At 42.7% G+C, this 27730-nt stretch overlaps 2 protein-coding genes and 1 long non-coding RNA gene across 4 annotated transcripts in view; 1 reads left to right on the plus strand and 2 right to left on the minus strand.

The window, feature by feature from the left end:
* The window catches only part of TMCC3 (transmembrane and coiled-coil domain family 3), a 90348-nt gene extending 85800 nt beyond the window's left edge, over positions 1 to 4548 (minus strand). Inside the window, exon 1 of one of the 2 annotated variants that reach the window (XM_060279706.2) lies at positions 3972 to 4548. In XM_060279706.2, the coding sequence (XP_060135689.2) occupies positions 3972 to 4181 (210 nt within the window). In that variant the 5' untranslated portion in view covers positions 4182 to 4548. The remainder of the gene's footprint in view (positions 1 to 3971) is intronic. The other variant, XM_060279705.2, reaches the window with a different exon arrangement.
* A 5926-nt stretch (positions 4549 to 10474) lies between these two features.
* On the plus strand, positions 10475 to 22836 carry LOC148684598 (uncharacterized). Its single transcript, XR_015945828.1, has 3 exons — positions 10475 to 10593; positions 12477 to 12589; positions 21183 to 22836. It is a non-coding gene; the product is annotated as an uncharacterized LOC148684598 (long non-coding RNA).
* Positions 19627 to 27711, minus strand: NDUFA12 (NADH:ubiquinone oxidoreductase subunit A12). Its single transcript, XM_035128365.3, has 4 exons — positions 27579 to 27711; positions 25597 to 25679; positions 23868 to 23955; positions 19627 to 19900 (listed from the first exon to the last, which is right to left on the minus strand). Exons 1-4 carry the CDS (start codon positions 27665 to 27667, stop codon positions 19720 to 19722), a joined length of 441 nt encoding a protein of 146 aa, XP_034984256.1. The 5' UTR covers positions 27668 to 27711; the 3' UTR covers positions 19627 to 19719.
* Positions 27712 to 27730: the final 19 nt, after the last annotated feature.

The following is a 27730-nucleotide window of genomic DNA, read 5'->3' on the forward strand; positions in this document are numbered from 1 at the left end:
GTGAACCTTGGGCCAATCACCATGTCTCTTAGCCTAACCTACCTCACAGGGTTGTTGTGAGGATGAAATGGGAGGAAAGAGAACCATGTACACCACTTTGAGATCTTTAGGAGATAAAAGTGATCTATAAATGTAATGATTAATAATAATAATTTCCAAAAAGTAGCTAGCACAGAGCTGCAGCTCCAAAACACCTAGATGGTACCAGATTTTGGTGAAGGCTGCATTAACCAAATAATTAAATAATCTGCCCTAAATCATGTGTTAGCGCCTGTGCATATAAGGATTATCCACATGTAACCACAACAGGAAAATGGGTGGTTGATCCACTTCAGCTTCCATCTCTGCCAACTGTGGGAACACCACTAAATTTAATAAAACTTGGGTGCTACTATGCCACCATTCTCTGTACAAAAAAATGTCATTGTGGATGAAGATTCCAACCTGCCTGTTACTCATCTTAACAGGTGTCTCTTCACATTTCTGCTTGCCAGTTTTAATGAACATTAAGATCTCCTGTGCTTCTCTACTTAAAACTATTATTACGACAAGCTTTACACGAAACGAGCACTGAAAAGTTTTGTCATCTAATAAACTATCTTCCTGCCTGAGATGTTTTGCCAGTGAAATAATTCATGGCCACGCAACCAACAACAGATGCAGGCAGAACTGCCACACACCAACAATCCCTAAAGATAGCTCACGGCAGTTTCTCAGCTCTTATTCTTTGGCTCAGCAAAGGCAAGGGCAAGTTGCTTTCATCAATGCAACCCCTGTATCAAGTAGCTGCTGTCAGTGCCTCTTCTGTGTTTAAGTGCAATGTAGAAAGGGATTCTTCTTAGCCTACTTGAAGTCCTAGAAATATAACACTTTCATTTATTTAAGCTTTGCAAGAGCCATAAACAATAGCATGTGCTATGAAGTTGACTCAGAGGCTGCAGCTAACATTACGTTTAAGTACAGGATTCCATGGCAACTAAAAGCACATACTGTAGTGAGGAGAGGCTTCTGCTGTAGATGGGAAAGTTTCGCTACCCAACAGCTCCAAGCTTAAATAGGTATTTACTGGGGAGCAATCTGATTCAACACCAACAGGATTTACTATCAGGCAAATGCAGAAATGAGGGGGTGGTCAGATGGAAGGCTTTGTTGAACCCCAACACCAAACAATCTCAGGCAACTTTAATCAATCATGATTCAAGCCAAAAGAGTAGCTACATACAGTTGTGCTCTTCTTACTGACTTCAAAAAGTGCTTATGTTGAATAATCCAATGCAAACCTCTGCAATTTCCCTCTGACTAGCTCCTGTGTGATGTAGGAGCTGCAAGATCGACACAGGTTTAGTTGTACTGTATATCGCTTTAACCATTTCAAGCAGCACAGTGGATTTTTTTCAAACACAAGTTGCAAAATGGAGCCCACAGTCCTATAGGTGAGCAAGTGCAGTTGCCACAAATAAAAAGTGTAATGGTGGCATTCAGTCAATCTTGGCTCCATGCTATGCATGGGATTGATTACAGCAAACATGGTGAACTAGGAGGTCCATAATAAAAGTAGCATGCACAAATCTACATTGCAATGCTATACAATATTACGTAAGATTACAAGAGTCAAGGTGTTTTTAAAAACGCCTTCAGGTGATGCTGCAATTCAACTTCTAATTCAGAATCCTGTTCGATAAACCCGAACTCCTCTTAGGTTCCCCCACATTTTTTACTTCATCTTTTACTAGCAGGACCTAGTGTTTATCAATTTTTCCACCCAAAACTGACTCCTGGCATCCTGGTGACACACTTATGGCACACTAGTGGCTCTCATCCCATGATTCAGAATTTTTTTTTTCTTAGATGGTTTTAAGGAAACTGCTGGGTGCACATATCAGATCAGAGGCTTTAAGTTTGGACTGAGCAGACCTGGACTAGATAACCTCCCAGTAAGAGTGGCCAAGGGTAGCTCCGACCTGCACGCCTTCAGTAGTGATGTAGAAGAGGGAATTTCAGCCCCAGCTTTTACATCTGACCATCCTGCCTACCAGGTCCCATGACACTTTCCAGTTCTGTGAATCACTGCACTTGTTAGATTCACATCTGAGTGCTCTTTAACTAGAAACAACTGAGAATGATTGTACACAACTGAAAGACAAAGGAGGTTGGCACAATGCTGATCACAGTGATGACATCAGAGTCATGATAGGAATAACAGGGAACTGCATTGACCTTACCACACACCTGGGCAATAGCTGTGCTAAGAATCATACCCAAGCACATTAATTCCTTGCAGGAAGTTAGCAATTGTTTCCAGAAGTGTTTACAATTACTAGGACTGCCAGGTGTCATTTGAGACATTTCCTTACCTCAAGACATCCAAGCATCACAGGTCCTATATTTGTTGAAATTTTCAGCTCTGCGGGGCATATGGCTTCAGGGCACACCTCAAAACTCAACTGCAGAGCAGTGTTTTTTCTTTTACATGCAAAATGCTTCTCTGGACACCCTTAACACCATCATTTTGCTAAAAGTTTAATACTGGGGAACTATTTCTGAATGAGTTGGTTTATCACCCCTTCTAATAGCAAACTCAGTTGCTGAGTGCAGGTAGGATTGTGCTGGGGCAAGTGGAAAACAAGCATGCTCAGGCGAAACCTACGGTCTACGGAAGTACAAAAAATACTTAAGGGAAGTAAAAAGCAAATGCAAAACAAAAACAAAAACCCACATACCCAGATGCTGAGTGACCAGAAAGTGCTCAGTGTCTGCTGTGGAGGGGAAAACCCAGAAAACCAAGAGAGGTGGAATGGAGTCTGCTGGAGGAAATGAGGCTGGCTACTCACTGGCACCCTAAACCCTGCTACAAATGGAGCACTTGCAGGTCCTATTTGAATATTACAAACGAGAAAAATCATGAACAAGGTCTGGAAGTCCCACTTCATGAGTCACAGCAGGAGCTGGCCAAAAAGTACTTCCGCGCCACTTCCACATAGCATATGAACTGCTTCTGCACAACATTCACAAGGTGCTTCCTCTGATACACACAACTGCCCATGTTCACGCCTGAAACAGGGCAAGTGAACCATGCACATCCCACAACCCAGGATGCTTCCTCTCAAGCAGTGGTATGCACAGGTGGGTAGGGCTCCAGTTCCACACCATCTATGGGCTGTTGGGCCTTGCCCATTGATTTGCCTGAGGTTTTGTTTCAGCCCTGAGCGAAAACACAGCCAACATCCAAAATGAGGTGAAGCAGTCAGGTCAGATGGCTCCGAAAGAATACCTTTCGCTAACTGCCTTACCAACAACCCCCTCACGACAAGAAAGGCACATATTTGAAGATAGACATCTGCCTAGAGAAAGGTACCACTTGAGGCCGAATTACTGGGAAACACCCCCCCCCCCAAAAAAACCCCCAAAGATTCCTCACTGTAGTGTAAGGAACTGGGAGAGATTTTGGGGAAACAGCGCGCTCTAACGGCCAGATCCCGCAAAAACGCCTAGGAGAGCAGAGCAGATCCGTCTCGTGCGCGTAATAAATGGTAAAAGGGCGCCGGGTCACTCGCTCACACAGACACAGCTTTCGTATGACCCACAGAGCTGCTCGCAAGGCTTGGGACACACTGTCCTTTGAAATAGAGAGACACCACTAGCCGTCAAGACACCGAAGAGCCGACGGAAAAGCCCCCTCTGCAATGTACCCTCTCCGGTGTTTCCTCCCTGTCAGTAACGTGTGACAACCTCCCCATTTTATTTGCCTTGGGGCAACCGCACGGAGAGGTGGCGGCGGCCCTCCTTTCCTTCCCTGGGTCTCAACCAAACGAGGCTCCCATATGTCGTTGCCCCGAAGCGCGCCAATTCCGAACGCGAAGCCTCGCCGGCGCCGAGAGGGAGGAAGAGGCACAGCTGCTGCCCGGGGATTCCTCTCAGCCTCGGCGACCCTTCGCGGCTGTGGAGAGAGGAGCGCCGCATCTATCGCTTACCTTCCTTAGCATGCTGGTCAAGCAGCGGCTGGGGCTCCTGGCTCCGGCCGGCTCTTCTTCGCCTTCTTCCTCCCGTTCCCCCCTCGGCCATTCAGCGGCGCCTTTCTTGCTGGGCGATTTCGCCAGCCCGAGGAGCGCACATTTCATGCCCGCCGAGGCAGCGGCTCCGATCCCGGAGTCTTCGCTCCTCGCACATGCGTGTGGCAGCATGCACAGGGTCGCTCCCCCGAGAGCCAGGGCTGCCTCGGCTGCTGCGAGCCCAGCGCCGGCTACTTTGGCTGGAGCGTGCGGCAGGGCTCTCGCAAAGCAGCCTCCGGCTCGAGTACGCGGCGCGGCAGCAAGCCAACCAGGCGGCAGGGGCTGCAGCTGCTGCTGCTGCTGCTGTTACTGCTTTTTGCCGGCCTCAGCAAAGCCGAGGAGGGAAGCAGGCGGCGGCGGGGGGGACTACCTCGCGCTCCCGCCCCCTCCGCCGCCCCCTCCTGCCCTTAGCCTCAGCGCGCGAGCTCTTCCGCGCGCTCGGAAAGGCGCACTCGGAGGTGCGCAAAGGACGCTCGCTCGCGCGCGCTCCGACACCACCAACTGAGAAGACTGGAGTGACCAGGCGCTGCAGGAGCAAGCCGCTTTACAGAACGCGGGGCAGGGGAGGTCCTTAGCTGTGGGGACCTCTCAGGGCTCACACGCTCATACGCCCCCCCCCCCAAAAGAAACCATTTATCCAGCCATTTCTAACAGGGTCAGACTCAGCAGCGTGTGAAGCTGTCTCGTAGCGAGGCAGATAAACCTGGCTAGCCCTGAGTGGTCTTCCTGGCCCCGTATTTTCCACTCCTGCTCTGCTGTTTGACGTCCTTTGGCTGGAGCATTAAATGCACGGCTTGGGGCCCTCCTACCGAGCTTAGCCCCCCTCCCCTCTGAAATAAAAAAAATTAAGGCTATATATATATATAATGAATGTTCATCAATGTACCAAGCAGACAGGTACACAAATGTATAGACCACATGTGTGAAGCAGCCCTGAAACCATTTTTGACTCCCAAACTGACAAAATGTTTCTCTGCAAGGAAGGAGGGGGTGAGGGAACTTTCCCATTGTCTCAGGAATACCATCTCAGAGAAATGGCCATACTACCAGGCAGGAAGGGCAATCAGAGAAGGGATTATCAGATAGCCTGGCAGATAAAACAACATACAGTGTACTGTTGTAGACCACCCTTTTCTGTGATACGGTATAGGTATTATGTATCTGGGGTGGTGGTCTTGGACTCCAGGGTGGGGAATTTAAATGCCTATATAAGGGTGGGCACACCATGGTTCTGGATCCTCCTCCTTTCTCCTGCGTGAGAGGGGAGCACCCTGTTACAACAGTTCAATAAAGATCAGGCTTACTAGCTGCTTTGCTTCTCAATATTCTCTGGTTGGCCTCTGTTATTTTCTCCTACCAATGGAGAACCTACAAAGGACTCTACAAGGGCTCTTGTGTACCCCATAAGGGAATAAGGGTAGATTTTGTTTATTGCACCTTACTGGAGTCTTTTCTTTTCTTTTTTAAGTGCAGTCCCCGTCCCCCCAAGGAAAGCTCCTGCAAGCGTGAAATGACACGTCTGACAAATTCTGGTCATGCTCTGTGAGCTTTTTCCCCAAACTGGAGTGTCACTTTGGTTGTTAACAGGGCAAAACGAATGTTGGCCTCGGTGCAGTGGAGGCTAGGCCTTATTTATCTTATTGCATTTATATCCCACCTTTTCCTCCAAAAAGCTCAAGGGGAAGTACATGGTTCTCCTCCTCGTTTAATCCCAACAACCCTGTGGGGTAGGTCAGGATGAGCAGCAGTAGTTGGCCTCAGCAGGTCACCCAATGAGCTCCATGGGGAGTGGGACTTGAACCCTGGTCTCCCAGGTCCTGATCTGACACTCTAACCACTATACCACATATGTTGAAGGAATGCCTAGATGCCTAGAGGGTAATAGATGTAAAAAGTGGCAGTAGTTCTTGATGCTTTTGAATTATGGTGCTGGAGGAGACTCTTGAGCAGGGGTAGGCAACCTAAGGCCTGTGGGCCGGATGCGGCCCAATCACCTTCTCAATCCGGCCCACGGACAGTCCAGGAATCAGTGTGTTTTTACATGAGTAGAATGTGTGCTTTTATTGAAAATGTATCTCTGGGTTATTTGTGGGGCATAGGAATTTGTTCACACACCCCCCCCCAAAAAAAATATAGTCCGGCCCACCAGATGGTCTGAGGGATGGTGGACCGGCCCATGGCTGAAAAAGGTTGCTGACCTTTTGAGAGTCCCATGGACTGCAAGAAGATCAAACCTATCCATTCTGATGGAAATCAGCCCTGAGTGCTCACTGGAAGGACAGATCGTGAAGCTGAGGCTCCAATACTTTGGCCACCTCATGAGAAGAGAAGACTCCCTGGAAAAGACCCTGATGCTGGGAAAGATGGAGGGCAGAAGGAGAAGCGGACGACGAGGATGAGATGGTTGGACAGTGTTCTCGAAGCTACTAACATGAGTCTGACCAAACTGCGGGAGAGATAGTAGAAGACAGGAGTGCCTGGCGTGCTCTGGTCCCTGGGGTCACGAAGAGTCGGACACAACTAAACAACTAAACAACAACAGTTCTTGGGCTGGTGTGGGAGTGAGGCTGGTCATCACTGCATCCTTCCTCATCTCCTCCCCACTTTTTTCCCTTTAAAAAACTCATTGGAGCAGCTGTGTATGAGAGTAGTTACATAACCGTTTTGTTAAGTTTTCCTTAAAACTTGTATTAGCCATCTATACAACAAAATTGTGCCTTTTCCCAAGTAAATATGTTTCGTTAACATCAGGGCAGCAGAAGGAAACTCCTTTTTATTCCTGTAGTGGCATTCCTGACAGTACTACGATTTAAGTGAATTTAAACTGTGAAATGGGCACATGCTCAGAGTATTCCACCACCACTCCTCTCTCATGCCTGGCAAACAAACCTGTGCATACTCCTACTTCAGGAGTGTAGGAGCAGTTGTAAGGGCATGGAATGGCAGTGATAGAGAATGGTGTGAGAATGTATGCAGAAAGAAACTACTGTACAAAGGCTAAATTTGCATTTGTTGCTTCGCCCACTTTCTTGCCTCCAACTCCACCCACCACTGATACGTGGCCCTTAGAAGTTTCCCCACCCAGTTACCCAGTTTCAGTTGCCTCTTGTTACTGGATCTCTATGCTGTTGCAGTAACCACTTACCTTTTATTTTCACTTTTATTCACTCTATTTTAGTTTTGTGTTTTTATGCGTTGGTAACCAGCCTGGGATCACCTCAGATGTGACGAAGGGTGTTCTATAAATGCAACATGTAACTAACTAAATTCATTTGGTTTGAGGTCAATTATTTATTTTCATATGATCATTTATTTCCTGTTCCTAAGAGAAATCAAATGCGTTGTAATTACAGCTATATGAGCTTAAAGGTACATTAAGCTATAGTCTAATCTACACTTATACTAGTTACAGGTAGGTAGCCGTGTTGGTCTGAGTCGAAGCAAAATAAAAAAAATTCCTTCAGTAGCACCTTAAAGACCAACTAAGTTTTTATTTTGGTATGAGCTTTCGTGTGCATGCACACTTCGTCAGAAGTGGTATCTGACGAAGTGTGCATGCACACGAAAGCTCATACCAAAATAAAAACTTAGTTGGTCTTTAAGGTGCTACTGAAGGAATTTTTTTATTTTGCTACACTTATACTGACAATGTCATTTTATTTTTCTAGTAGAACCACTGTCACCCCATCCTCTCCCCTCCCTACCACCCAACATTGTGTGATGTCAGTACATATTGTGATGTCATCACCATGCTTTATTTTCTGAATTGATTTGATTGGAGCAAAGGGGCCTTGTTGCCATGACAATGTTGTTGTATTGACGCTTGCAGGAAGGAGAGTGGTTTGAAGTGTACTTTTAAAAGCCACATGAAGCTTGGCTGGAGATAACATAAGAAATATCTCTGTGCTCGGGGCACTTACGGAGAAAATATATTGAGTTTTATTCACATTTATTTATGGAAAGTCAATATGCCAAAAATAGATGCACTCTTACAGTGTGATAATAGAGTGTTCAAGTGTTGTAATGTTCGACGGGGCTTATTGTCAGGTAAGTGTGACATGTTTGTAGCCTTAATATCCTAAAATACCTTGGTGGTTAAATGTATAAATATATAAAATTAAGATAAAGTTTAATGTTCTAAGGTGAAATGAATAATGAAATTCTAGAAATTAAGAAGGTATGACACTACCAGGGATTTTGGATTTTCCACATTTCGTTAGGCATAGCATATTTTTTAAATAAAAAGTTTAAAGCACCAACACAGTTTTATTCACAGTTTGCACCTGGGAGGTATCAATAAGTAGAGTTATCCACATACTTTGGTCACCAGCTCCATGCTGTGGGACACTCTTCCCACAGAGATTCAGCAGGCATCCTCACTTTTGACTTTTAGGCATCTCTTGAAGACATTTTTATGCCAACAAGTCTATGCAGTTAAATGCTTAACAGCATTTAACTATCCTAGTCACTATCTATCTATCTATCTATCTATCTATCTATCTATCTATCTATCTATCTAGCTATCTAGCTATCTGGCATCTGGAAAAGAGAGGGAGAGAAAACTCCCCAGGGGATTGGAAGAGAAGACTGAGCAGACTGGGTCCACCCGGCAAGTGACATCAACCAATAGATATCTTCAGGAATGTGAAAAGCCTGCAAGGGGAACATATGGGAATGTGTTTTGCTGTGCATGCTAATGAAGGGTACATTTGCACTAAGCACTCTTAATGAATGACATAACAGAATCAGGAAGGAGATAGAGGCTACTAGACACCACCCCACAGATTATACTTAATCACAATCAAGAAAACCCTCAAAGCATTTGCAGGACATTTAGAGCTGATGGATAACTGGTAAAGCAGAATGGCAGACACAGGCATTCTAAAGGGTGGTAGAAGGGGTGCATAGAAGCATTTGTGATGAAGGCAGTGAGTGTACAGTATTCAATCCACTTCTTCAACCCCAGTTAGCAGTGCTTGCCTGTCTTCATCCAGATAGGAATGAGCAGCATGAAAAAGGGGTGGGTGGGCAGATTATTCTTATCAATGCTACAGACCAGAAAAACATATATGCCTTAAGCTGACTACAAAATTGGGTTTGGGGAACACCATTACAAATGGATAGCAGAATTCAAAGCTGGAAAATTTAAAACATTATGACCAATACAGTCTCACGTTCCAGAAGAATAGTCCTTTTGGTTTGATGCGGAAATGAAAGAAGTCTGGTGGCACCTTCAGTCAAAACTAGCAAACCAGCACACACATTTGTGAGCCAGAGCTCCCTTTGTCAGATGACAGGAGGATTGGCAAATATGTGTTTTACAAAACTGGAAAACACAAAGAAAGAGGGTGTTGTTTTAAATAAAAGTGAGGCCAGTGCAAGAGGCCCTGCTACAAAGAGCATGAATGAAAATGAGATACAGGGTGGATCTACACACAAGGGGAAAAAATGCTATAAATACGCCAGAAATTAAACTGTTATAAGAAAAAAATCCTATGGAAAATCGCTTAGATTTTTTTGCTCTCTGGCGCCATCTAACGTTGCATCTTTATAACACATTTAAAACATTGTTTCTTGACTAATGTAGCCAAGTCCACAGTCACATCATTAGAAAATCCAGTCACTTTCTGTTGTGAGCTACCCCCTTCCCAACTCTACTGAGCCCAAGTGCAATATTGTCAAAATTGCAAATGCATTTTGGCACCTTTATTTTTACATCTGTTACTGTTACAGAATATCTAGGTCAGTGGTGACTAACCTGTAGTCTTCCAGGCATTGCTGGACTCCAATCCCATCAGCCCCAGCCAACATCACCAAATGTCAGGAATGATGGGAGTTTTAGTTCAATAACATCTGGAGGGCCACAGAGACACCACAACCCTGATCTACGTAAATTGAAATGCTCCCCAACTGATTAATCATAGCTTTCTCAGCAAACTTTATGTTAGATCTTCTTCTTCTTCTTTGTTGCCAATAGATAAGCTGAAGAGTACTTATCAGTATAAAAGGTTAGCCATAAAGCTGCTAATGAAATTGGAGAAAAAGGTGGGAAGTAATTTGGTGTTTTATACATTTTTCTCGCTCAAGTTCATTGTCTGAAAGGGAGCAAGGAAATTGCTGTAGCATAGCAACTGTGATGTTAGCAAGCAGTGCAGTGGCATCGTTAGCTGTGATGCTGTTCTTTGTGTCTCCAGGCTTTCGTACGGATGACAACACAACATTTGCCTGCAGTTTCCAATCACAGAAGCTTAAACAGAAAATTAAACAGGGCTTATTCACATCAGGGGCTATATACGCAAGCATAGCTCCTTCACTATCTCAAATCATTACAATAGCACACATATCAAATTAGTATTTAATGAATTGGTTTCATATTTGTCTGAAGATAGATCTGTGACGATTTTAAGCAAACTACGTAACAGAAAATTGCTCTGTAGGAAGTGTCGGATGTTGTTTTACTCTGCTACCTAAGTGATTGAAGCCACAGCCTGCAAAGCCTCTAGCTAGAACTTTCCCTAAGCCAGTTTGGTAGAGCTGAGTAACTGTGAGTTAACTTTGACAGTGTGTCTGTGTATCTATTTTTAGGGACCGGGACAAAACCTCCCCTTTTACCTCGGTTTTTGGCCCTTAATTTGAACAGTGTTTAAGTATTTGTGACCTCTTTTAGAGGAGCAAAGTCTAAAAGACCTGGTTTTTATTTGCATAGATGTCTGTGTTTGTTTTTAGTTTTTATTTATTTATGGCATTTAATGTAATTTGTTTAAGTATTTTTATTGCATCTGTAAGTTACATTGAGTCACTTCCATGAGAAAAGTGACTAATAAATATTTAATAATAATAATAAAATGTATGTATGTAAGCTTAAGTATACACTTTTAAAATACTGTTTGTATTTATATGTCTGTATAAATTCATTATACTGAACTTGTAATCAAAGGTGAGAGATGTAAGGGCAGCTTGGAGCATCTTTCTCCAACCTAGATGTTAAGGACTGCAGCTCTCCTCAGCCCCAGGCAGCATGCCCAGCCATTAGGGATGAAGGAAACTGTAATCTAACCCATCAGAAAGTTATCAGGTTTAGGAAAGCAGGCTTCTACAGAAATTGGGTTACCAACTGAAGGAGTGGTTGGTACCAATTCAAGTGGTTTAGTCTCCCTCTCTGTCCCTGGTTGCAAAAAAACAAAAACAAAACCTGGGTCAGGTTAATTTATTCTGCACAATAAGCTGTTAAATGCAGAACTATAAACTTTCATGTCATAGAGCAGTGGTTCTCAAAGAGTGTGGCAGGAGAGGATGGCAAGTGTGGCGAGAAGATTCAAGGACAGTCAAAGAAACGTTTAAACATTTCATTGTAGCATAGTATAGATGCTCTTATGCATTGTTTTATACTTTTTGGATGCCCCATGATAATATCATAAAGTAGTTGTGCTCTACGTTATAAATCAAGCACTACCAGGAGTTGTTTCTTTTTGTTTTCCAGTGTATTATCAATTTTAGAGTCTATGATGGCAGTAGCCAGAATGGCACCCTGTAAATGCAGTTGGCCTCCAGGTCGCATCAGTTCCCATCAGCCCCAGCTATCATGGCTAATGGTCATCAAGGGCACCAAATTGACTAACATGGTCTATGAAATGCCCAAGATGATATCTGGAACACTGTGTATTAACTCATTCAGAAGAAGACTCTCTTATCCCTGTGGTACATCTGAGGACTACATGTTTCCTCCTTCTCCCGAACATTAAAAGAGCCTGCTGGATCAGGCAAAACTGATGTCTGTGGGAAGCCCTGAAAACAGGACCTGAGAGCAACAGTTCTCTCTTCACACCTGCGATTCGCAGCAACTTGTATTCCCAGACATGTTGCCTCCATTAACAGATTGGTTAATAGGTCTACTTTTACCTTGAAAACTTTACAAAGTGTGCTAATAGCTTCCATTTTATTTCCATGCACAAAACTATCTAAGTTCAAATCAGCTGGGAAGTTACAACCAGACAGAAAATATGACAGCAATACAAACCTATCATATTGCACATTCCAGGGACATTTAGAAATTTCACCAATGGGAAAAAAAGAAGATACACAAAGATGAGGGATGGAACACAGGGATTCACTACAAAGCTTGGAATCAAAGAAATGGTAAAAGGTCTTTCGGCAGTAAAATTGTATAGCAACTGTTGCCATACAATGTGCAAGTCACACCAGTAACTAATTAGACCATACTGCTATATTTATGGAAGCTATAGAAGAAGCCATCGTAATGCAGTGAAGGACTTGTTAGATTGATCCAACAGTACTAAATAAAATTGAATTCTCTTACTAAACTTTGGCTAGAAACACACACACCTCAAAGCAAAAATACCGTATACAGAATAGAATAGCAAACAATAGCATGCAGAAATTGAAGATAATCCCCTTTCTCTATTTTAGGTGGTGAAATGTGAAGATACAAGGTGTGGACACCAACTCCCCTCAGCCCAGCCAGCTTGGCCAATGGTCAGGAACGATGGGGACATTGACCAGCAACTTTTGGAGGACCACAGGTTAGCCACCCCTGTTTGAACAGGACAAGTAGCAGGCAAGGGAAGATAGGAGTTAAATTCTGGAACTCATCCTTACTCAAAGTAAGGATGGTCTGGCTTGCAAGTCACAGGTCACTAACAGCACTGAAGCTGACTTCAGCACTGGAGGAAGTGACTATACTGGGCTGTTGCTTAATTATATTGCTAGAATCAGAGACAACCAGGACCAGGACAACTGCAACTGTTAACAGGTCGATCTCATACAGAGCTAGGGCACCTCAATTAATCTGTAGGTTTCGTGCATAGGATTGGGCCTCACTGAAATTTGTGGAAAGTTTAATAGATTCCAGGCAGTTTAACAGATGCTGATTCTAGGCTCTGCAGCTAGACCTATGGAGTCCAGTATGCTATACCAATCACACCTTTGGCTAAGAAGATTCACAGTGTTTGCCAAACTCAACACATTTGGGGAGAACACAGCAACAGGAGGAAGCCAATTTGCAAGTTTCCTTTCCATATGTATTATTTCCCCCAGTTCTTGACACATTCCTTAAATGATAACCAGGAGAGGAAAGTGTGCAGTAATCTTTAATAGCAGCCATTGTGCCCCTTTGTTTTTAGAACACACTCTATCTATGAGCATGTGATTAAATAATGCAGAACTGATATTAAGGCATGTGCAACCACTTCCCCACATTTACCACATGTGATTAAATAATGCAGAACTGATATTAAGGCATGTGCAACCACTTCCCCACATTTATGATGATTTACCTTTCAGTCTACCTTCCCCCTTCTATCAGATGCTCTCTGTCATTTACTGCTAGCACCATACATGAGGTCAGGAGGACAGCTGGCTGGCAGAGTAGTGAATCTCAGTGACAACAAAATGCCACTGATACAGCCCTACTGTTCTGTTATGCAAAATGGAGAACTTGCCTCCTCTGGGCTTGACTGTGCATAGGAGGACACCCAAATGAATGGTATTAAAACTATATTTACTCATGAGTATTACATGTACTCCAGTTCAGATAAATCATGTGGTTAGGTTTTGCTGTCTCTGCCTTTCAGTTTACTCACCTTTGCACTGAGCTCATACTGCTTGGATTATCATTTTTATTTTCTAGAACAAGTTTTCAACCTTTTCAGACCTGGGACCCACTTTTAGCCCAAAAATGCATTTGGGGCGACACCTCATTCATTTTTTTATGCATTTGCAGAATGGTAATGCTGCTGTTGATACACTTTAGGTCAGCTTTCAACTCAGTAATGGGTCTCAACAAACCATTTGTAGACCAATGTTCTAGGAACCAAACTATCCCTGAATCCATTCATTGCCTTTGTTCGGAAACTCTTTTGAACAGTGATCTACGGCATATGACAGCTGAATTTGACAGCATATGACAGCTAAAATTCCATGTGGCAGAGCCTTCATTTGTCTGAAGGTAATCATCCTTAAAATTCAACGAGTCAAAAAGAAATTAAGCATCATTAACTCAAAATAGATGGTGCTTTCCTTGTGCTCTACTTAGCTCCAGCTAGCTAGATGATGATTCAGTATTCCTTTAACCAAGGTCTAATTCATTTGCTCTATATTTATATTTATGACATGATTGCTCTCCAGGCTGAGCATACTATAGTGAACACCTTTGCATTTTGAGAGTCAGTAGGGGCCATTGGTGCTGTGATGACTATGAATTTGAAAGATCAAAACGCAGCTTACAGTGCAATCCTAACTAGATTCAGGTAGGTAGCTGAAGATTCAGGTTGGTAGCCATGTTGGTCAGACGCAGTCGAAATAAAAAATTAGAAAATAGTCCAGTAGCACCTTAAAGGTAAAGGGACCCCTGACCATTAGGTCCAGTCGTGACTGACTCTGGGGTTGCGGCACTCATCTCACGTTATTGGCCAAGGGAGCCAGCGTACAGCTTCCAGGTCATGCGGCCAGCATGACAAAGCTGCTTCTGGCGAACCAGAGCATCGCACGGAAACACCATTTACCTTCACGTCGCAGGGATTTGAACCGCCGACCTTCTGATCAGCAAGCCCTAGACTCTGTGGTTTAACCCACAGCGCCACCTGCGTCCCGCCAGTAGCACCTTAAAGACCAACTAAGTTAGTTCTGGGTATAAGCTTTCGTGTGCAAGCACACTTCTTCAGATACCTAGTCCAGTAGCACCTTAGAGACCAACTAAGTTAGTTCTGGGTGGTGCTGTGGATTAAACCACAGAGCCTAAGGCTTGCTGATCAGAAGTTCAGCGGTTCGAATCCCTGCGACGGGGTGAGCTGCCGTTGCTTGGTCCCAGCTCCTGCCAACCTAGCAGTTCAAAAGCACGTCAAAGTTCAAGTAGATAAATAGGTACCGCTACAGCGGGAAGGTAAACAGCATTTCCGTGTGCTGCTCTGGTTCGCCAGAAGTGTCTTTGTCATGCTGGCCATATGCTGGCCTGGAAGCTGTATGCCGGCTCCCTCGGCCAATAACGCGAGATGAGCGCCGCAACCCCAGAGTCGGTCACGACTGGACCAAATGGTCAGGGGTCCCTTTACCTTTACGGTGCTACTGGACTATTTTTTAATTATAGCTACTCAAGAGTCCTATTGAATTCAATAGGGCTTACTCCCAGGGAAGTGGACCAAGGACTTAGGCTTTGGGCTTACCTGGGAGTAAGTCCCATTGAATTCAATCAGACTTACTTCTAGACATTGCGCTGTTAGTCAGGAACTCAATGGATGAACCCTCCAATAGGTCAAGTATCATGGCAATTCATTCTGCTTTTGACAAGTGGATTGATTGGCTTCTGCCTGTCAGTTTGTCCAAAAGTCGCAGCTGTCTGAAGCTGCTTAATGTTGACTCTTTTACAAAAAGCAAATATAAGTTGAAATATATCTTTTCCCTGTCCTGTATCACAGTGAGAAAAGGCTGCATTTGGAGGTGGTGGGGGAAAACTAAATAAACTGATTTAGCCTGCAGCTGCTAAACCAGCATCATTGCAATCCTTTTGTTCTCCAGTCATCTTCTATATAACCTTTAGAAGACATCTGAAGGCAGCCCTGTATAGGGAAGCTTTTAAATGTGTAATGCCTTACTGTTTTTATATGGGTTGCAAACCACCCAGAGTGGCTGGGGCAATCCAGTCGGCTGGGCAGAGTACGAAAAACAATAACATTAACAATATCATCATCATCATTGTCATCATCATCATTATTCTGCTCACTCCTGTATACAGAAAAAAATTATTGGATATGCACGTCAGGTAACTTTGGTGTGAGATTGAAAAAGTAAAAAATAAAATATTTGCAATAAAAAGCAGGTTCAAGCAGAGCCAAATAAGACTGCCTGTGGAGGGAGCCACAGACACTTGTATTGCTTTTGCTTGCTAAAGCTAAGCAGATCTGCGTGCGGTTAGTACTTAAGATAGGTAGCTGGCCAGGAACTCTTTTTCACATTGAGTCTCATTATGGAACGAAAAACTGGATATAATAAATTACATGTGTCTCTTTGACAAAGCAAACATTTTCAGAAGGTCAAAATGTGACTACACGGAATAAGTGAGCTTTACTTGTGTTAGCAAGATTCTTCCATGTTTTAGGGCCCATGTGAAAAGCAAGCAGTGGCCCCAGAATTAAAGTTTGTAATTTATTACAGGAATCAATCAAAAATGACTTCAGTATGCTTTGAACCACAGACTATGGTTTAACATTCATGACTGTAAGATTGAAAAACCGAATAGATAATAAACTAGGAGTGATTTGGATGGACCCAGGACTAAGTCTCTATTTAATAATGGTCACTTACCTCAAAGTTGATGATGCGGGAATCTCCTTACAGAATCCTATGGGCACATTTCTCCCATTTTCTGTAGAAGTGTTTTCTGAAACCATAATCAGCAACTGAGAATTGTTTTTCAATACAAGAAGTGACTTATGAGCACTTAACTCCATTGCATGTACATACCTCCTGAATGTCAGACTGGGTGACAGGGAAGGAGGTGCAGAAGGCCAAGGTATGAAGACTTTGGAAGCAAGTGTCATACTGCGTGCTGGTACTTTGGGCTCCCGTTCAATAGAGAAGTATATAGATGTTGAAAGTGAGGGGTGAGCTAAAAGCAGGAATAGGGCTCTCTCTTCAAGTGAGCAAGGAATTCATCCTGGAAAAGGTTCTCGCTGCATCTACCTATTATGAGCGCATTACTCAATAAAGTAATAAGACATTAAAGGGGAGTTAACACACACATGCCCTGTTTCTGTTCTGTTCTGGGCAAACAGATGCAGAATCATTCCTACCTGGTTTGTGGCGCTTAATTATACAGTGTAATTAAAGGCAAACTGTGTGCAATAAATAAAGGAACATTTGGACAGAGGAAAAATAAACTGTTGTTCAGTACTGCAGTGTCAGTACAGATGCACAGAAAAATGGTAAAAGCTTAAACTGTAGAACAGCCCATAAAAAGGATGGATTACTGGAACTCTTAAGCCTAGTGTGGAAAATCACTTGGGCTCCAAAGAATGTAAGTTACAGGGCAACACAAAAAATAATAGAATTTTTTAAAAAATGTATTTAAGTGAACAATTGGGAATGCATGCATGCATTTGGGCATACCGGTAATTGTCCAACTAGAGAATTGGTAGTACACAGAAGGCAAGTCAAAGTCTGGAGAAAAAGCTGCAAACATATCAGGAGCATTTCAGTCATTACAGATCACTGTGGATTGGACACATGAGAATTAGATGTGCAAAACAGTTTTGAGTTCCCATTAGATGACTCATGAGGCTTAGTGGGAAAAGATACAAGGCTTTTAAATGACTTTAAATGCTGTCTCCCTCACCCCTGATTTCATGCCTTTCTACTGTTCCCTGCATGCCTCCCACCTCTTTCTCATCTGCTGCCATTCTTGACACTATTTGCAGAAAAAGATATCATTTATTAGATGTGTGGAAAGAAATAGCATACTTAATATTTTAAATATTAATTATGACATCCAGAGAACTGCTTTTGGTAGCTTCCATGGGGGGGGGACATGAGCACTGCTGAACTTTTATAAGGTTTTGAGCCTATAAGGCAACTTTACACCATCATCGCATTAGAAATGCACCATAGTAGCGAGGTGTGAAAAATAGAAAGCAGGAAAACCCGCTTATGAATTCCATCGAGGGCCTTAGGCAAGTCCGCTGCAGTATCAGGATAGTAATGTCCTGGTTGACATGAAAGTGCCAAGGATTACTGAGATAAGGTATAATAATATCCCAAGAGTGCTAGAAAATCATTATTGGTTGGATCCAGATTCGTAATGAGCAGAGTTCTTTTGAGAGTGGAGAAAGGGAGGTCTTTTTCACCCGTTTCTCCCTCCCCTGCAAAGCTTCTGTAGAATGTTTTGGGCATATTATGGGAAGTGGTTATAGGGACTCAAGGCAGGAGGAATGGGCAAAACCCTCCCCTTCTTCCTGCAGGGATCCTCTGCTAGATTCCAAACCCTTCTATTCACAGATGAAGCACATTTGGATCCAGCCCTATAAAAAAGGAATGCATTTTTTCATTTACTTTTTATGCTGGTTCAGTTACAAAGATGTCCAGACATTTTTTCTTCAGTTTGCAGGAAAGCTGCACATCTGCTCTCACTTTATGAGATATCCTCTCTTATGTGGTGTTCTCTCTTCATGGGATAAAGACCTCCCCTGCAGTGGAGAAATGTGATTATAGCCAAGAATTGCCTGTGCACTGGAATCACAACATATTTTTCATCAGTTGCTGATGCACAACTTGCCTTTGAAATCCCAAGGTATTGCAGCTGTTTGGTAAGGCCAGTATAGCCGCCACCATTCCATATTTTCCTGCATTTTGAAATGTGTTCCTTGTCTCCTAGAACCACTTTCAGTCTATTTTTTCACCTGGATGACGAGTTTGTGTTGAAATGTTCCTATCATTTAGCAGTATAATCCTTGGGTTTTCCAATGAAACCTTCATACTAGCTGTGTGAGATCACCAGCACCTTAAATTACAGTAGGAGCAGTTCAAAATACTCCAGAGAGTAATTTGTAGCAGGAAAGATTTAAATAGACCTGAACTAAGTGCAGGGATAATTGTTAGCATGCACACACCTAAATAGAGAGAAGCTGTGGAGCATGGCACTGAAAACTGAACACGATGGATGTAGGGCTGAGTATACTTTTTTGAGTCCAAAAGTTTATTTATTATTGAATTTTAAAGGCCTAAATGGCACATGATAGGGCTCTAGGAAGGACAGCTTGTTCTCATATGAGCCTACAGATATGGGAGCTCATGTAAGGTAAGATTCAAGGCACATCTGATTTTTAGCTTAGTTTATTAGTCACTATGGTACACCCTGGCAAAGGCCAATCATTACACTGGTCAATTTTGATGCAAAAACTACCCCAGGTTGTAAGTGGGCTATGACAGTAGCACATGCCAAAAACTTACCAGCTTCACTAACATATGCATAAGAAAAGCTGATTGCTCATAAATTTGGCAGTTTCTTCTTTTTTGACTCTCAAAGGACATTAATAATTTGCAGCAGTTCTCAATACTCTGCACTGCATTTTTACAACAGTATGAAACATCCATATGCTCCTAAGATCATCCTATCAATGATATATGGTAAGAATCCATAGTAACAGCTTTTTTCACTCTAGAGAGTACTGTTATTCAGAAATAAAACTTGTAGGTTCCAAATAATGAGAGGATAATCATGGATCATTACTATCCATACTAACGTAAGTTAGACAAAATAATGTGGGGGTGGGGGTGGGGGACTGTGTATGGTTTAATAAACTTCTGCAGAACATAATCAGAGTGCTAGCTGTGTTAATATGTAGACGTTAAAGGTCATCAAATTAGGGCATAAGTTGTTGCATCTGTTGAAGTGGACTTTTATCAACAAAAGCTTATGCCATAGTACATTTTCTGGTCTTTAAGATGCCAAAAGACTCTTGCTTCTACAAAAAGATACTTCATGCACAACTGCTGTCTGACAGATTATTGCATATTCTGCCATTTGCTACTCACTAGTTCTCTTCTCATCAATATTTCTGATTTCAGAAGGTTTCTGATCAAAGACTTTTATTTTGAAAACTGAAGAAAGCTACAGTTCACATTGTAGGTCTAATGCTTTGCAGATCATCATATTCCTTTCTTTTCACTTGCTAGGTGTAGAAGGTGGGACCCACTCTTGTATCTTCTTACGTGTGGTAGAAAATGGTACATACTGTCCAGGAGTACCACTTAAATTCATTTTATGATTCTCCCAAATGAATTTACGAGGCACTGGAGGGTGTGTAGTTGGAGGGTCTTCTGTCATACAGTGAAGCCAACGATGCCTTAAATGGGGGGAAAACACACACACACACAAACACACACAAAACTGATAAATATGTTGTCCTAATAGCCCCTGAAGCATATATGCAGAGAGTTTCAAAAGCAAGCCAGGTTTGATGGACAAGTTACACTGTATGAACCATTTTGAACAGCTACATTTCAATAAGTTTAATTATGCAGGTTCTGTTCAATTTATTGATTGCAGAAGCATGTTTCCTAACTGTTTTAAGATGTTTCTTTTATTTTTAATTGTGTTATTTTATCACTGATGTGTTTGCTGTCCTTGATTCCTTTGGGAAGAAGAGTGGAACATAAATTTTATAAATAAATATGCCAGAAAATGATATATTTAGCACCAGAAAATTAGTATTCTACTACAGACAAGTAGGTGTTGCAAAAAAGGTTTTGCAAGAGTGTTGCCCCAACAGAACAAAGGCAGGTGCAATCCATTTGTGTCATGGGCACACAAAAGGGTGATCCAGGAGGTGCTCCTATGACTATGTAGGTGGTCCTTCTTGTTGGACTATACAAGTAGTACCCAAAAGATACTACTTATCAACTATAATTGGGTAATCGTTGGTGCTGCTGTTGCTGCTGCTGCTGGTGGTATCTGAAGCCAAGCTCTCACTACCTCCCTGTCCAAACAGTGTATGGGTACTATCAAAAGCTGGCAGCATTATGCATCCTACTGAATGCAATGAAGTTACAATAGGACTCTCTGTGAGTACTTCCTTACACAGCATTACTTGCAATAATGTATAATAATAATAATAATAATAATAATAATAATAATTATTATTATTATTATTTATACCCCGCCCATCTGGCCGGGTTCCCCCAGCCACTCATTTTCAACAGGCTCTCTTGAAGGCAATCATTTTTCTAGATTCATTTCAACTGGGGTTTAGATCTGGTTTTGGCACAGAAACTGCTTTGATCACACTGTATGATGCCCTTTGTTGGGGAGGAGGGAGAGAGGGTGGGGAGGGTAATGTATCCCTGTTATTTCTCCTTGAGCTCTCAGTGGCTTTTGATACCATTGAACATGGTAGCCTTTTGGAATGGCTGTCCGAGTTGTGGGTGGGTGGCACTGCTTTCTGGTAGTTCTGGTCATTTTCAAAGGGTGATGCTGGGGGAGTTTCATTTGACCCCATGGAGCCTTCACTTAAGGTTCCTCAGGGTTCACTGTTTAACATCTACATGAAACCACTGAGTGAATTATCTGAGTACAGTGTAAGCAATATGCTGATGACATCCAGCTCTTCTTCCCCTTTACATCTGCAGGTGGGGCAGTGGATATGCTGGACTGATGTCTTGCCTCAATAATGGACAAAAATGAGAGGCAATAAACTAAAGCTCAATACAGAGATGACTGAGGCACTACAGTATAAGTGGGTAGTTCCCTAGACCAGATGGATAGTGGCTGGCCTGCTCTTGATGTTATTATACTACCACTGAAGGAACAGGTATGCAGCTTGTGGGCTACTTCTGAATCCACTGCTGTTGCTTGAGGCTCAGGTGGCCTCAGTGGCATGGAGTACCTTCCATCAGGTTTGGCTGGTAGCCTAGCTGTGCTCCTATCCGGACAGCCTAACTTCTGTTGCCTATGCTCTGGCAACCTCCAGGTTAGATTACTACCTTGGGGCTTAGCCAGCCTGTCTGTAGCCAGGGGTACCGTGGGGCTAAATCTGAATGCAATTTGGTGAGAAACTACAGTGACTGCAGAATTCAGCAGCCAGGTTGCTCACCAGGGCAAATGGCTCAGGACCGCAATACCTCAAGGAATGCCTCTACCCACACAAACCATCCCAGATCCTGTGATCATCATCTGAGACACTTCTTCGTGTGCCTTCCCACACAAGGGATCCGGAGGGCAGCATCACGAGAACGGGCCTTTTCTGCGGTAGATCCCTGCTTGTGGAATGTTCTCCCCAGGGAGGCTTTTTTTTTGCCTTCGTTACATATCTTTAGGCACCAAGCAAAACATTCCTCTTGTCCCCTGCCTTTGGCTGATTAAACAAGCATTAAAATGTACTGGGGAATTGTTTTCTTGCTTTGTTTCTATTATGTTATGTATTTTATGGTTTTATACTGCAACTCATCCCATGTACTTCAGGTGAAGTTCACCTGTTTATAATAATAATAACATAAGAATGAGAATAACAAGAATAAGAATAATTTTCATGTAAATCCTATATGAAGAAATAAACCATTAAAAATGATCCAACAGTTTCCAAGAGCTATAAAAGGCTGCATATAATTTCTCATGTACATTTTACATTATTATTATTTGGCTACCTGTAACTCAGGAGTACACTATCACTATGCACACAACCTCCTTACCATTCACTGACACCTCTAGAAGCAAGCTTCATATTTCCCCATACATCCTCATAGAGTACACAGAGTGAAATAATTGTAAGGCTGGACCCATCTGTTCAATAAATGACTTTTTCCCATATTAAGTGACCCAACAGTAACAAGTATAGCAAGATTAGTGCATACTGTGAGAATGTTGTGGGCACTGGGCAACTAATTCAAGTAGTCACAAAAATAATATTTAGGTCAATTGTTTTTAGTGCTGCAATTATCTGACAAGTTAAAAAATGCAATTTCCTGAAAACACATTTTCAGTAAGCTTACAATTGTGTTAATTGGGGTGGAAATGACAGAGAAACTGACCTGTTACTAAAACCAGGAAAGCTACAGTATGTTTGTTTCTCACCGTTCAACAATCTTGACAAGGTTACTTGTGACCATACTAGATCTCTACATATGGACTGAGCCCTCTTCCCCACCCTCAATGCAAATCAAAGATAATTCATTTGGAATGTGAACATCCAACTTCACAGCTATACACAGAAAATACCGTATTGGCTCGAATATAAGCTGCACCCGCAAATAAGCTGCACATTTAAAATTCGGGGGGGGGGGGAGACAATACCAGACTATAAGCCGCTCCCTTTAAATTGGGTTATAGGCTGAAAATCACTGTGGTTGGTAGAATTGTAACTCCGAGCCAATTTAAGCCTTTGATATTGCAAGCCCACAAAAGTTACCGTACAATCGCTAAAATCGCCAATTGTTATTCAATTGCTACAATTCCACAGGCACTCACACGCGTAAATGGCAAATGAACAGACTCAAGCTCGCAAATTGGCAATACTGTAAAACATTTTTTGGTTCCGTTTTACCGTATGTCTGCTTCAGCAGCAATATTATAAAAGCCTATTTTTGTAAGGCTGTGAATTTAAGCTGCACTTTAACTTTTCATGGTTGGAATTTGGGGGGGGAAAGTGTGGCTTATATTCGGGCCAATATGGTACTTTCAGTAAGATTGTTTTTTCTAAAAATCAAATGTCTTCTAAATGTCACTTCACAACTCTCCTACTTATTCCAGTAAGACTGTTCCAGAGAAAGTGGTATGGAGACTGATACTAACAGGCACAATTCAAAAACTGCCATGACCAACAGTCTATGCCTAGTAGGGCTTTGGTCATACAATTATTGAGCAACACCACAGTGAAACATAATGTATATCATTAAATTAGGTAGTACTGCAAAAGGGGTGACCTAGAGACTAGTGATGACCAACCTGTAGTCTGCCATTTTCCCTGGCTACAGACAGGCTGGCTGAGGCTGATGAGAGTTTAGACTCCAAAAGCAACTACACATTAGCCACCCCTCACCTAAGCACATCTTCAGTTTTCAGGCAGAAAGCATGCATCTACCATAATGTCCCTTTCAAACAGAAGAGTGGTGCCTGATCCATGCTCTATCCTGGAACTGGTGAAGTACTTTTGCTGGCAGAAGATTAGGGGATGATGTACTGTTAAGAGGATTAAATTTTCATTTCCTTGCTTTTGCGTGTCAGCCTCAGATAAGTTGGTTCGTTTTGAGGTTAACTGTTTCACAAGGTTAATACAACATATAATCACAGAAATGCATGCAGTAAACTAGCTGGTTTACCATTCAGGGGGCACCATGCTTCCATCCATTTCCCAGAATGTGTTCTTGCCATTCATTTCATTAGTATATATAACCCACCTATGGCGACCTTAAATAGGAAGATAAGTAAACATTTACAAATTATATTCAACTGAACCAAGAAGTGAAGCATAGATTTATTACATTTTATTAGCTATAAAAAGGCTGTACTTACCACCACCACCACCACCCCACACACAATTCAAATTTTGTGAAGTTAAAATTCTGTGCTCACATTTAATTATTGTGCCTGCAAGATTCTCGCATTCAACAAATACCACTTTTGGGAAAGGACTGGTTTTGCAGAAGGCATGGAAGGAGTAAACCGAGGCAGTGTAAGGCTTCGTTGATAAGAATCCACGTTGGGACCACCTCACATACATGTTTTTTCCCTACAGAATGTAGGACGGTGAAGTGTTTATGTGGCCACTTGCGAAGAGCTCACCGTATTTTTCGCTCCATAAGACGCACCTAATTTTTAGAGGAGGAAAGCCCTGTGCAGCTTTTTTGCAAAGGGAGAAAGCTCCATTTTTTGAGCATCAGCTCAAAGTTGTGCAGCTTCTTTTGCAAATGAGAAAAGCCCCATTTTTGGGGGGGGGGGATCAGCTCACAGTTGTGCAGTTTTTTTGCAAAGGGGGAAAGCTCCATTTTTTTTAGCATCATCTCAAAGTTGTGCAGTACCTTGCAAAGGGGGGGAAATCCTGTTTTTATGGAATTCAACTCACAGTTCTGCAGCTTCTTTAGGAAAGGAAAGGAAAAGAAAGGGAGCCATTTCTACAGTTTCCAGACAGATAATCTAATCAACCAGTCACATGTCGCTGGGGAAACACAACAATGGAGGCCTGGGCAAGGGGGTGGCTAGCTTCTCTTATCTCCCTCCCGATCTCTTGCAATCAGCTGCTGAGCGGGGTTCTCTTTCCCTCTTGTTAGCCTTTAGCTCTTTCTAAAAAAAAAGAAAAAAGCACGATCTGCTTTTTGCCCCTGGGCAACTGGCTCCAGGGACCATGCATTCACTCCATAAGACGCACAGAATTTCCTCTTACTTTTTAGGAGGAAAAAAGTGCGTCTTATGAAGCGAAACATATGGTGGTTTACTACAAACGTAGACCAGAAAGGTGACGAGTATATGGTCTGAATGTAACTAATATATTTGCATCTAACAAGTTACTGCGTTATTTCCCACATCAAAATTATTTTTGTGAAGGAAAAAAGTCACACATGAAGGGACCTCAGAGAGACAAGCAGCAGATGTAGGAGAGTGCACATTAATTTCCATTAATGTAGTGTTTAACAAAAACCCTCAAAATACTATATTAGCCCATGTAACCCAATAGTGCTGCAGCCTCTCTTCCCTGCAATTCGGGTGAATTTTAGCAATCCAAGTGTTGAGACTGGAAAAGGGATCTTAATATTCAAAGTAATGAGACTGCAAAGATAGTGGTACCTCACTACTACTCCCTGAACACCATCTGGTTTCTCTGTTTCTTCACATCTGTGTACCAGTGCAAAAAGATGCTATATTTACAAGCATGCACATAAATCCAAGTTCCTGTTGTGACAACACCTCACTAGGACTTCTTACTGTTATATCCTCCTACTTGACACCAACAATTACTTAGAGCTGACTAAATTGTAATCACACTGAAGAAGTGTAAATTAGCCTAGCTTTTTCAGAAGATTAAATTCAAATTACTGAAGTATATCCACTTACCAAAAAAATATCTTTTGTCTTCATAGTATTTGTTTCCATATTTATCAACACCTACTAGTGCGCCAGTCTTCAGGTCACTGACCCTGCAGGTTTCGAAAAACAGAAGTAGTAAAATTACCCGATACTGAACAAATTTAAATATGAGGAGCTGTTGTTGCTCCATGGTGGAGCACTTTGAATGCAGAAGATCACACATTCAACCCTTGCCATTGCCAGGTAGGGTTGGGATGTAACACTGAGCTAGATAGCCCAATGGTCTCTTTGTGGAAGGTAACTTTAGAAATTCTGTTCGGTTGTCAGTGGTCCTAGAAGTCAAGGGACCAGAAGCAATCTCAGCTTCGACTCTAATTACTAAAACTGAAAAGACAGCCATTTTGCACCTAATGAGCATGAATTATTGCATAACGTGCTTCTTGAACAATTGTATATGGCTAGTGTTAGAAATTCCCCAGGAGTACAGAATAAGTAAAACGGGATGGGGACATGAGGATGCATGCAAACCCAAACCCAATGTCCCTGGGCTGGTCTTCAGATCAGGGTTTTGAAGTGTGTGTACTTGAATGCCCTTAGAAATGCTCCCCACAATTGGAAACCCTGATAATCTAAGGTTCCCACTCACTGGAAGAGTTTCTATGTGTGATCAACCAAAAGTCATTAAAACCCCTTTTCAAGCTTTATTACTAACTTTGCAGAGCTCTGAATGTAAGACTTGTATGCATGCTTCCCCGCTCGCCCCAATCACTAATCACCTTTTCAGGCAAATGGTGTTATAATTTCCAGAAAGGCAGCAGTGTTAATCTGTTGCAGCAAAAAATCAAAGAATTTTGTGGAACCTTGAAAATGAACAAATATACCGGTATTATGGTATAAGCATTCATGAATTACAGCATGGGCTTAGCCAGGATTTTTGGTTTTTTTGGGGGGGGGGGCGGAGGACCTCAGTTAGCGATGTATTTTTATTTATTTTTATTTATTTAGGGGGGCAGCTGTCCCCTCCTTGGCTACACCCATGGACTACAGTCCGCTTCATAAAATGCACCTGACAGACTGTAATCTGAGAAAGCGAATGCTGTAAGACCCTTGTACCAATATATTCAAAATTAAGAAAACTAATTATAAAAAGTTATGTATGGAATCCTACAAGCTTTTTCTGACTATGTATGTATAAATAACTTGTATAATTGAACTTTTCATTGGCTGTTTCACTCTTGCTGTCCCCACAAGCACGATAGACTTAAAATTATAACCAGCCAGTTCCTTTATTCCTGTATTGTTATGCATGCAGTTTTTTTAAAAAAATTGCCTGGATTTTTAACTTTATTTAAAAATTAAAGCCTATGATAGAAAGAGAGAGCTAAGATGTTCTGCCTCACAGCGTAGTGGTGGTAGGGAAGGGGGAAACAGAGCAAGATAAACAAATACAGTACTGTATCCCCAACTTTTCGGCTTGAAAACTGCCTAGCAAGAGAATTTCCTTCCACGGAAACAAGTTCACCAACTGGATGCAGGGCATTTTCCACACCAAGGACCAGTTCATTGGTTTAGTGGAAAAACAAACAAAACAGCTCTGCCGAGTTCAGGAGGACTTACTGCTAGGAATACTAAAGACAACCATATGAACTCGTATGTCAAAACAGCCCAGAGAAAGGAAGTCCGCTTTGTTATCTAGCAAATAACAAGCTTTTTCCAACCCTTTCCCTTTGCCGAAATGACCGGGAGGCGCAAGCCTTGAAATGACCCCGCTTCAGAAAAGGTCCCCCAACTGGTCCACCTTGATCCCCTCGACGGAGTCTTGGGTGCCTGCTCGTCTCTGGGGTTCCGGGAAGGTCTAGAGAAGCGGAGGAGACCCATTTCCACGCCAACCAGACAGCGACCTCCTCCTGCCCATGACCAAGGTGACCCTCGAGCGCAAGCAGCCGCTCCTCTCCCAGCCTGCCGTCACAAGCCGACGAACACGGCGGAGGGGCCGAGCCATCCTTTACCTCAGCAGCTGAAACACGGCCCCGCGAATGCCGCCGTGACCCCCGAGCTGCTGCAGCGCCCTCCTCATCACCTGCAGGTACTCCGCCATCTTCCCGGAGGCCCAGAGCGGCCCGGCGCCTCCTTCCCTCAGCCGCAGGACGGCGTCTGCGCA

The sequence above is a fragment of the Zootoca vivipara genome, chromosome 9 (assembly GCF_965207765.1).
Source record: "Zootoca vivipara chromosome 9, rZooViv2.hap1.1, whole genome shotgun sequence".
Taxonomy (NCBI): Eukaryota; Metazoa; Chordata; class Lepidosauria; order Squamata; family Lacertidae; genus Zootoca; species Zootoca vivipara.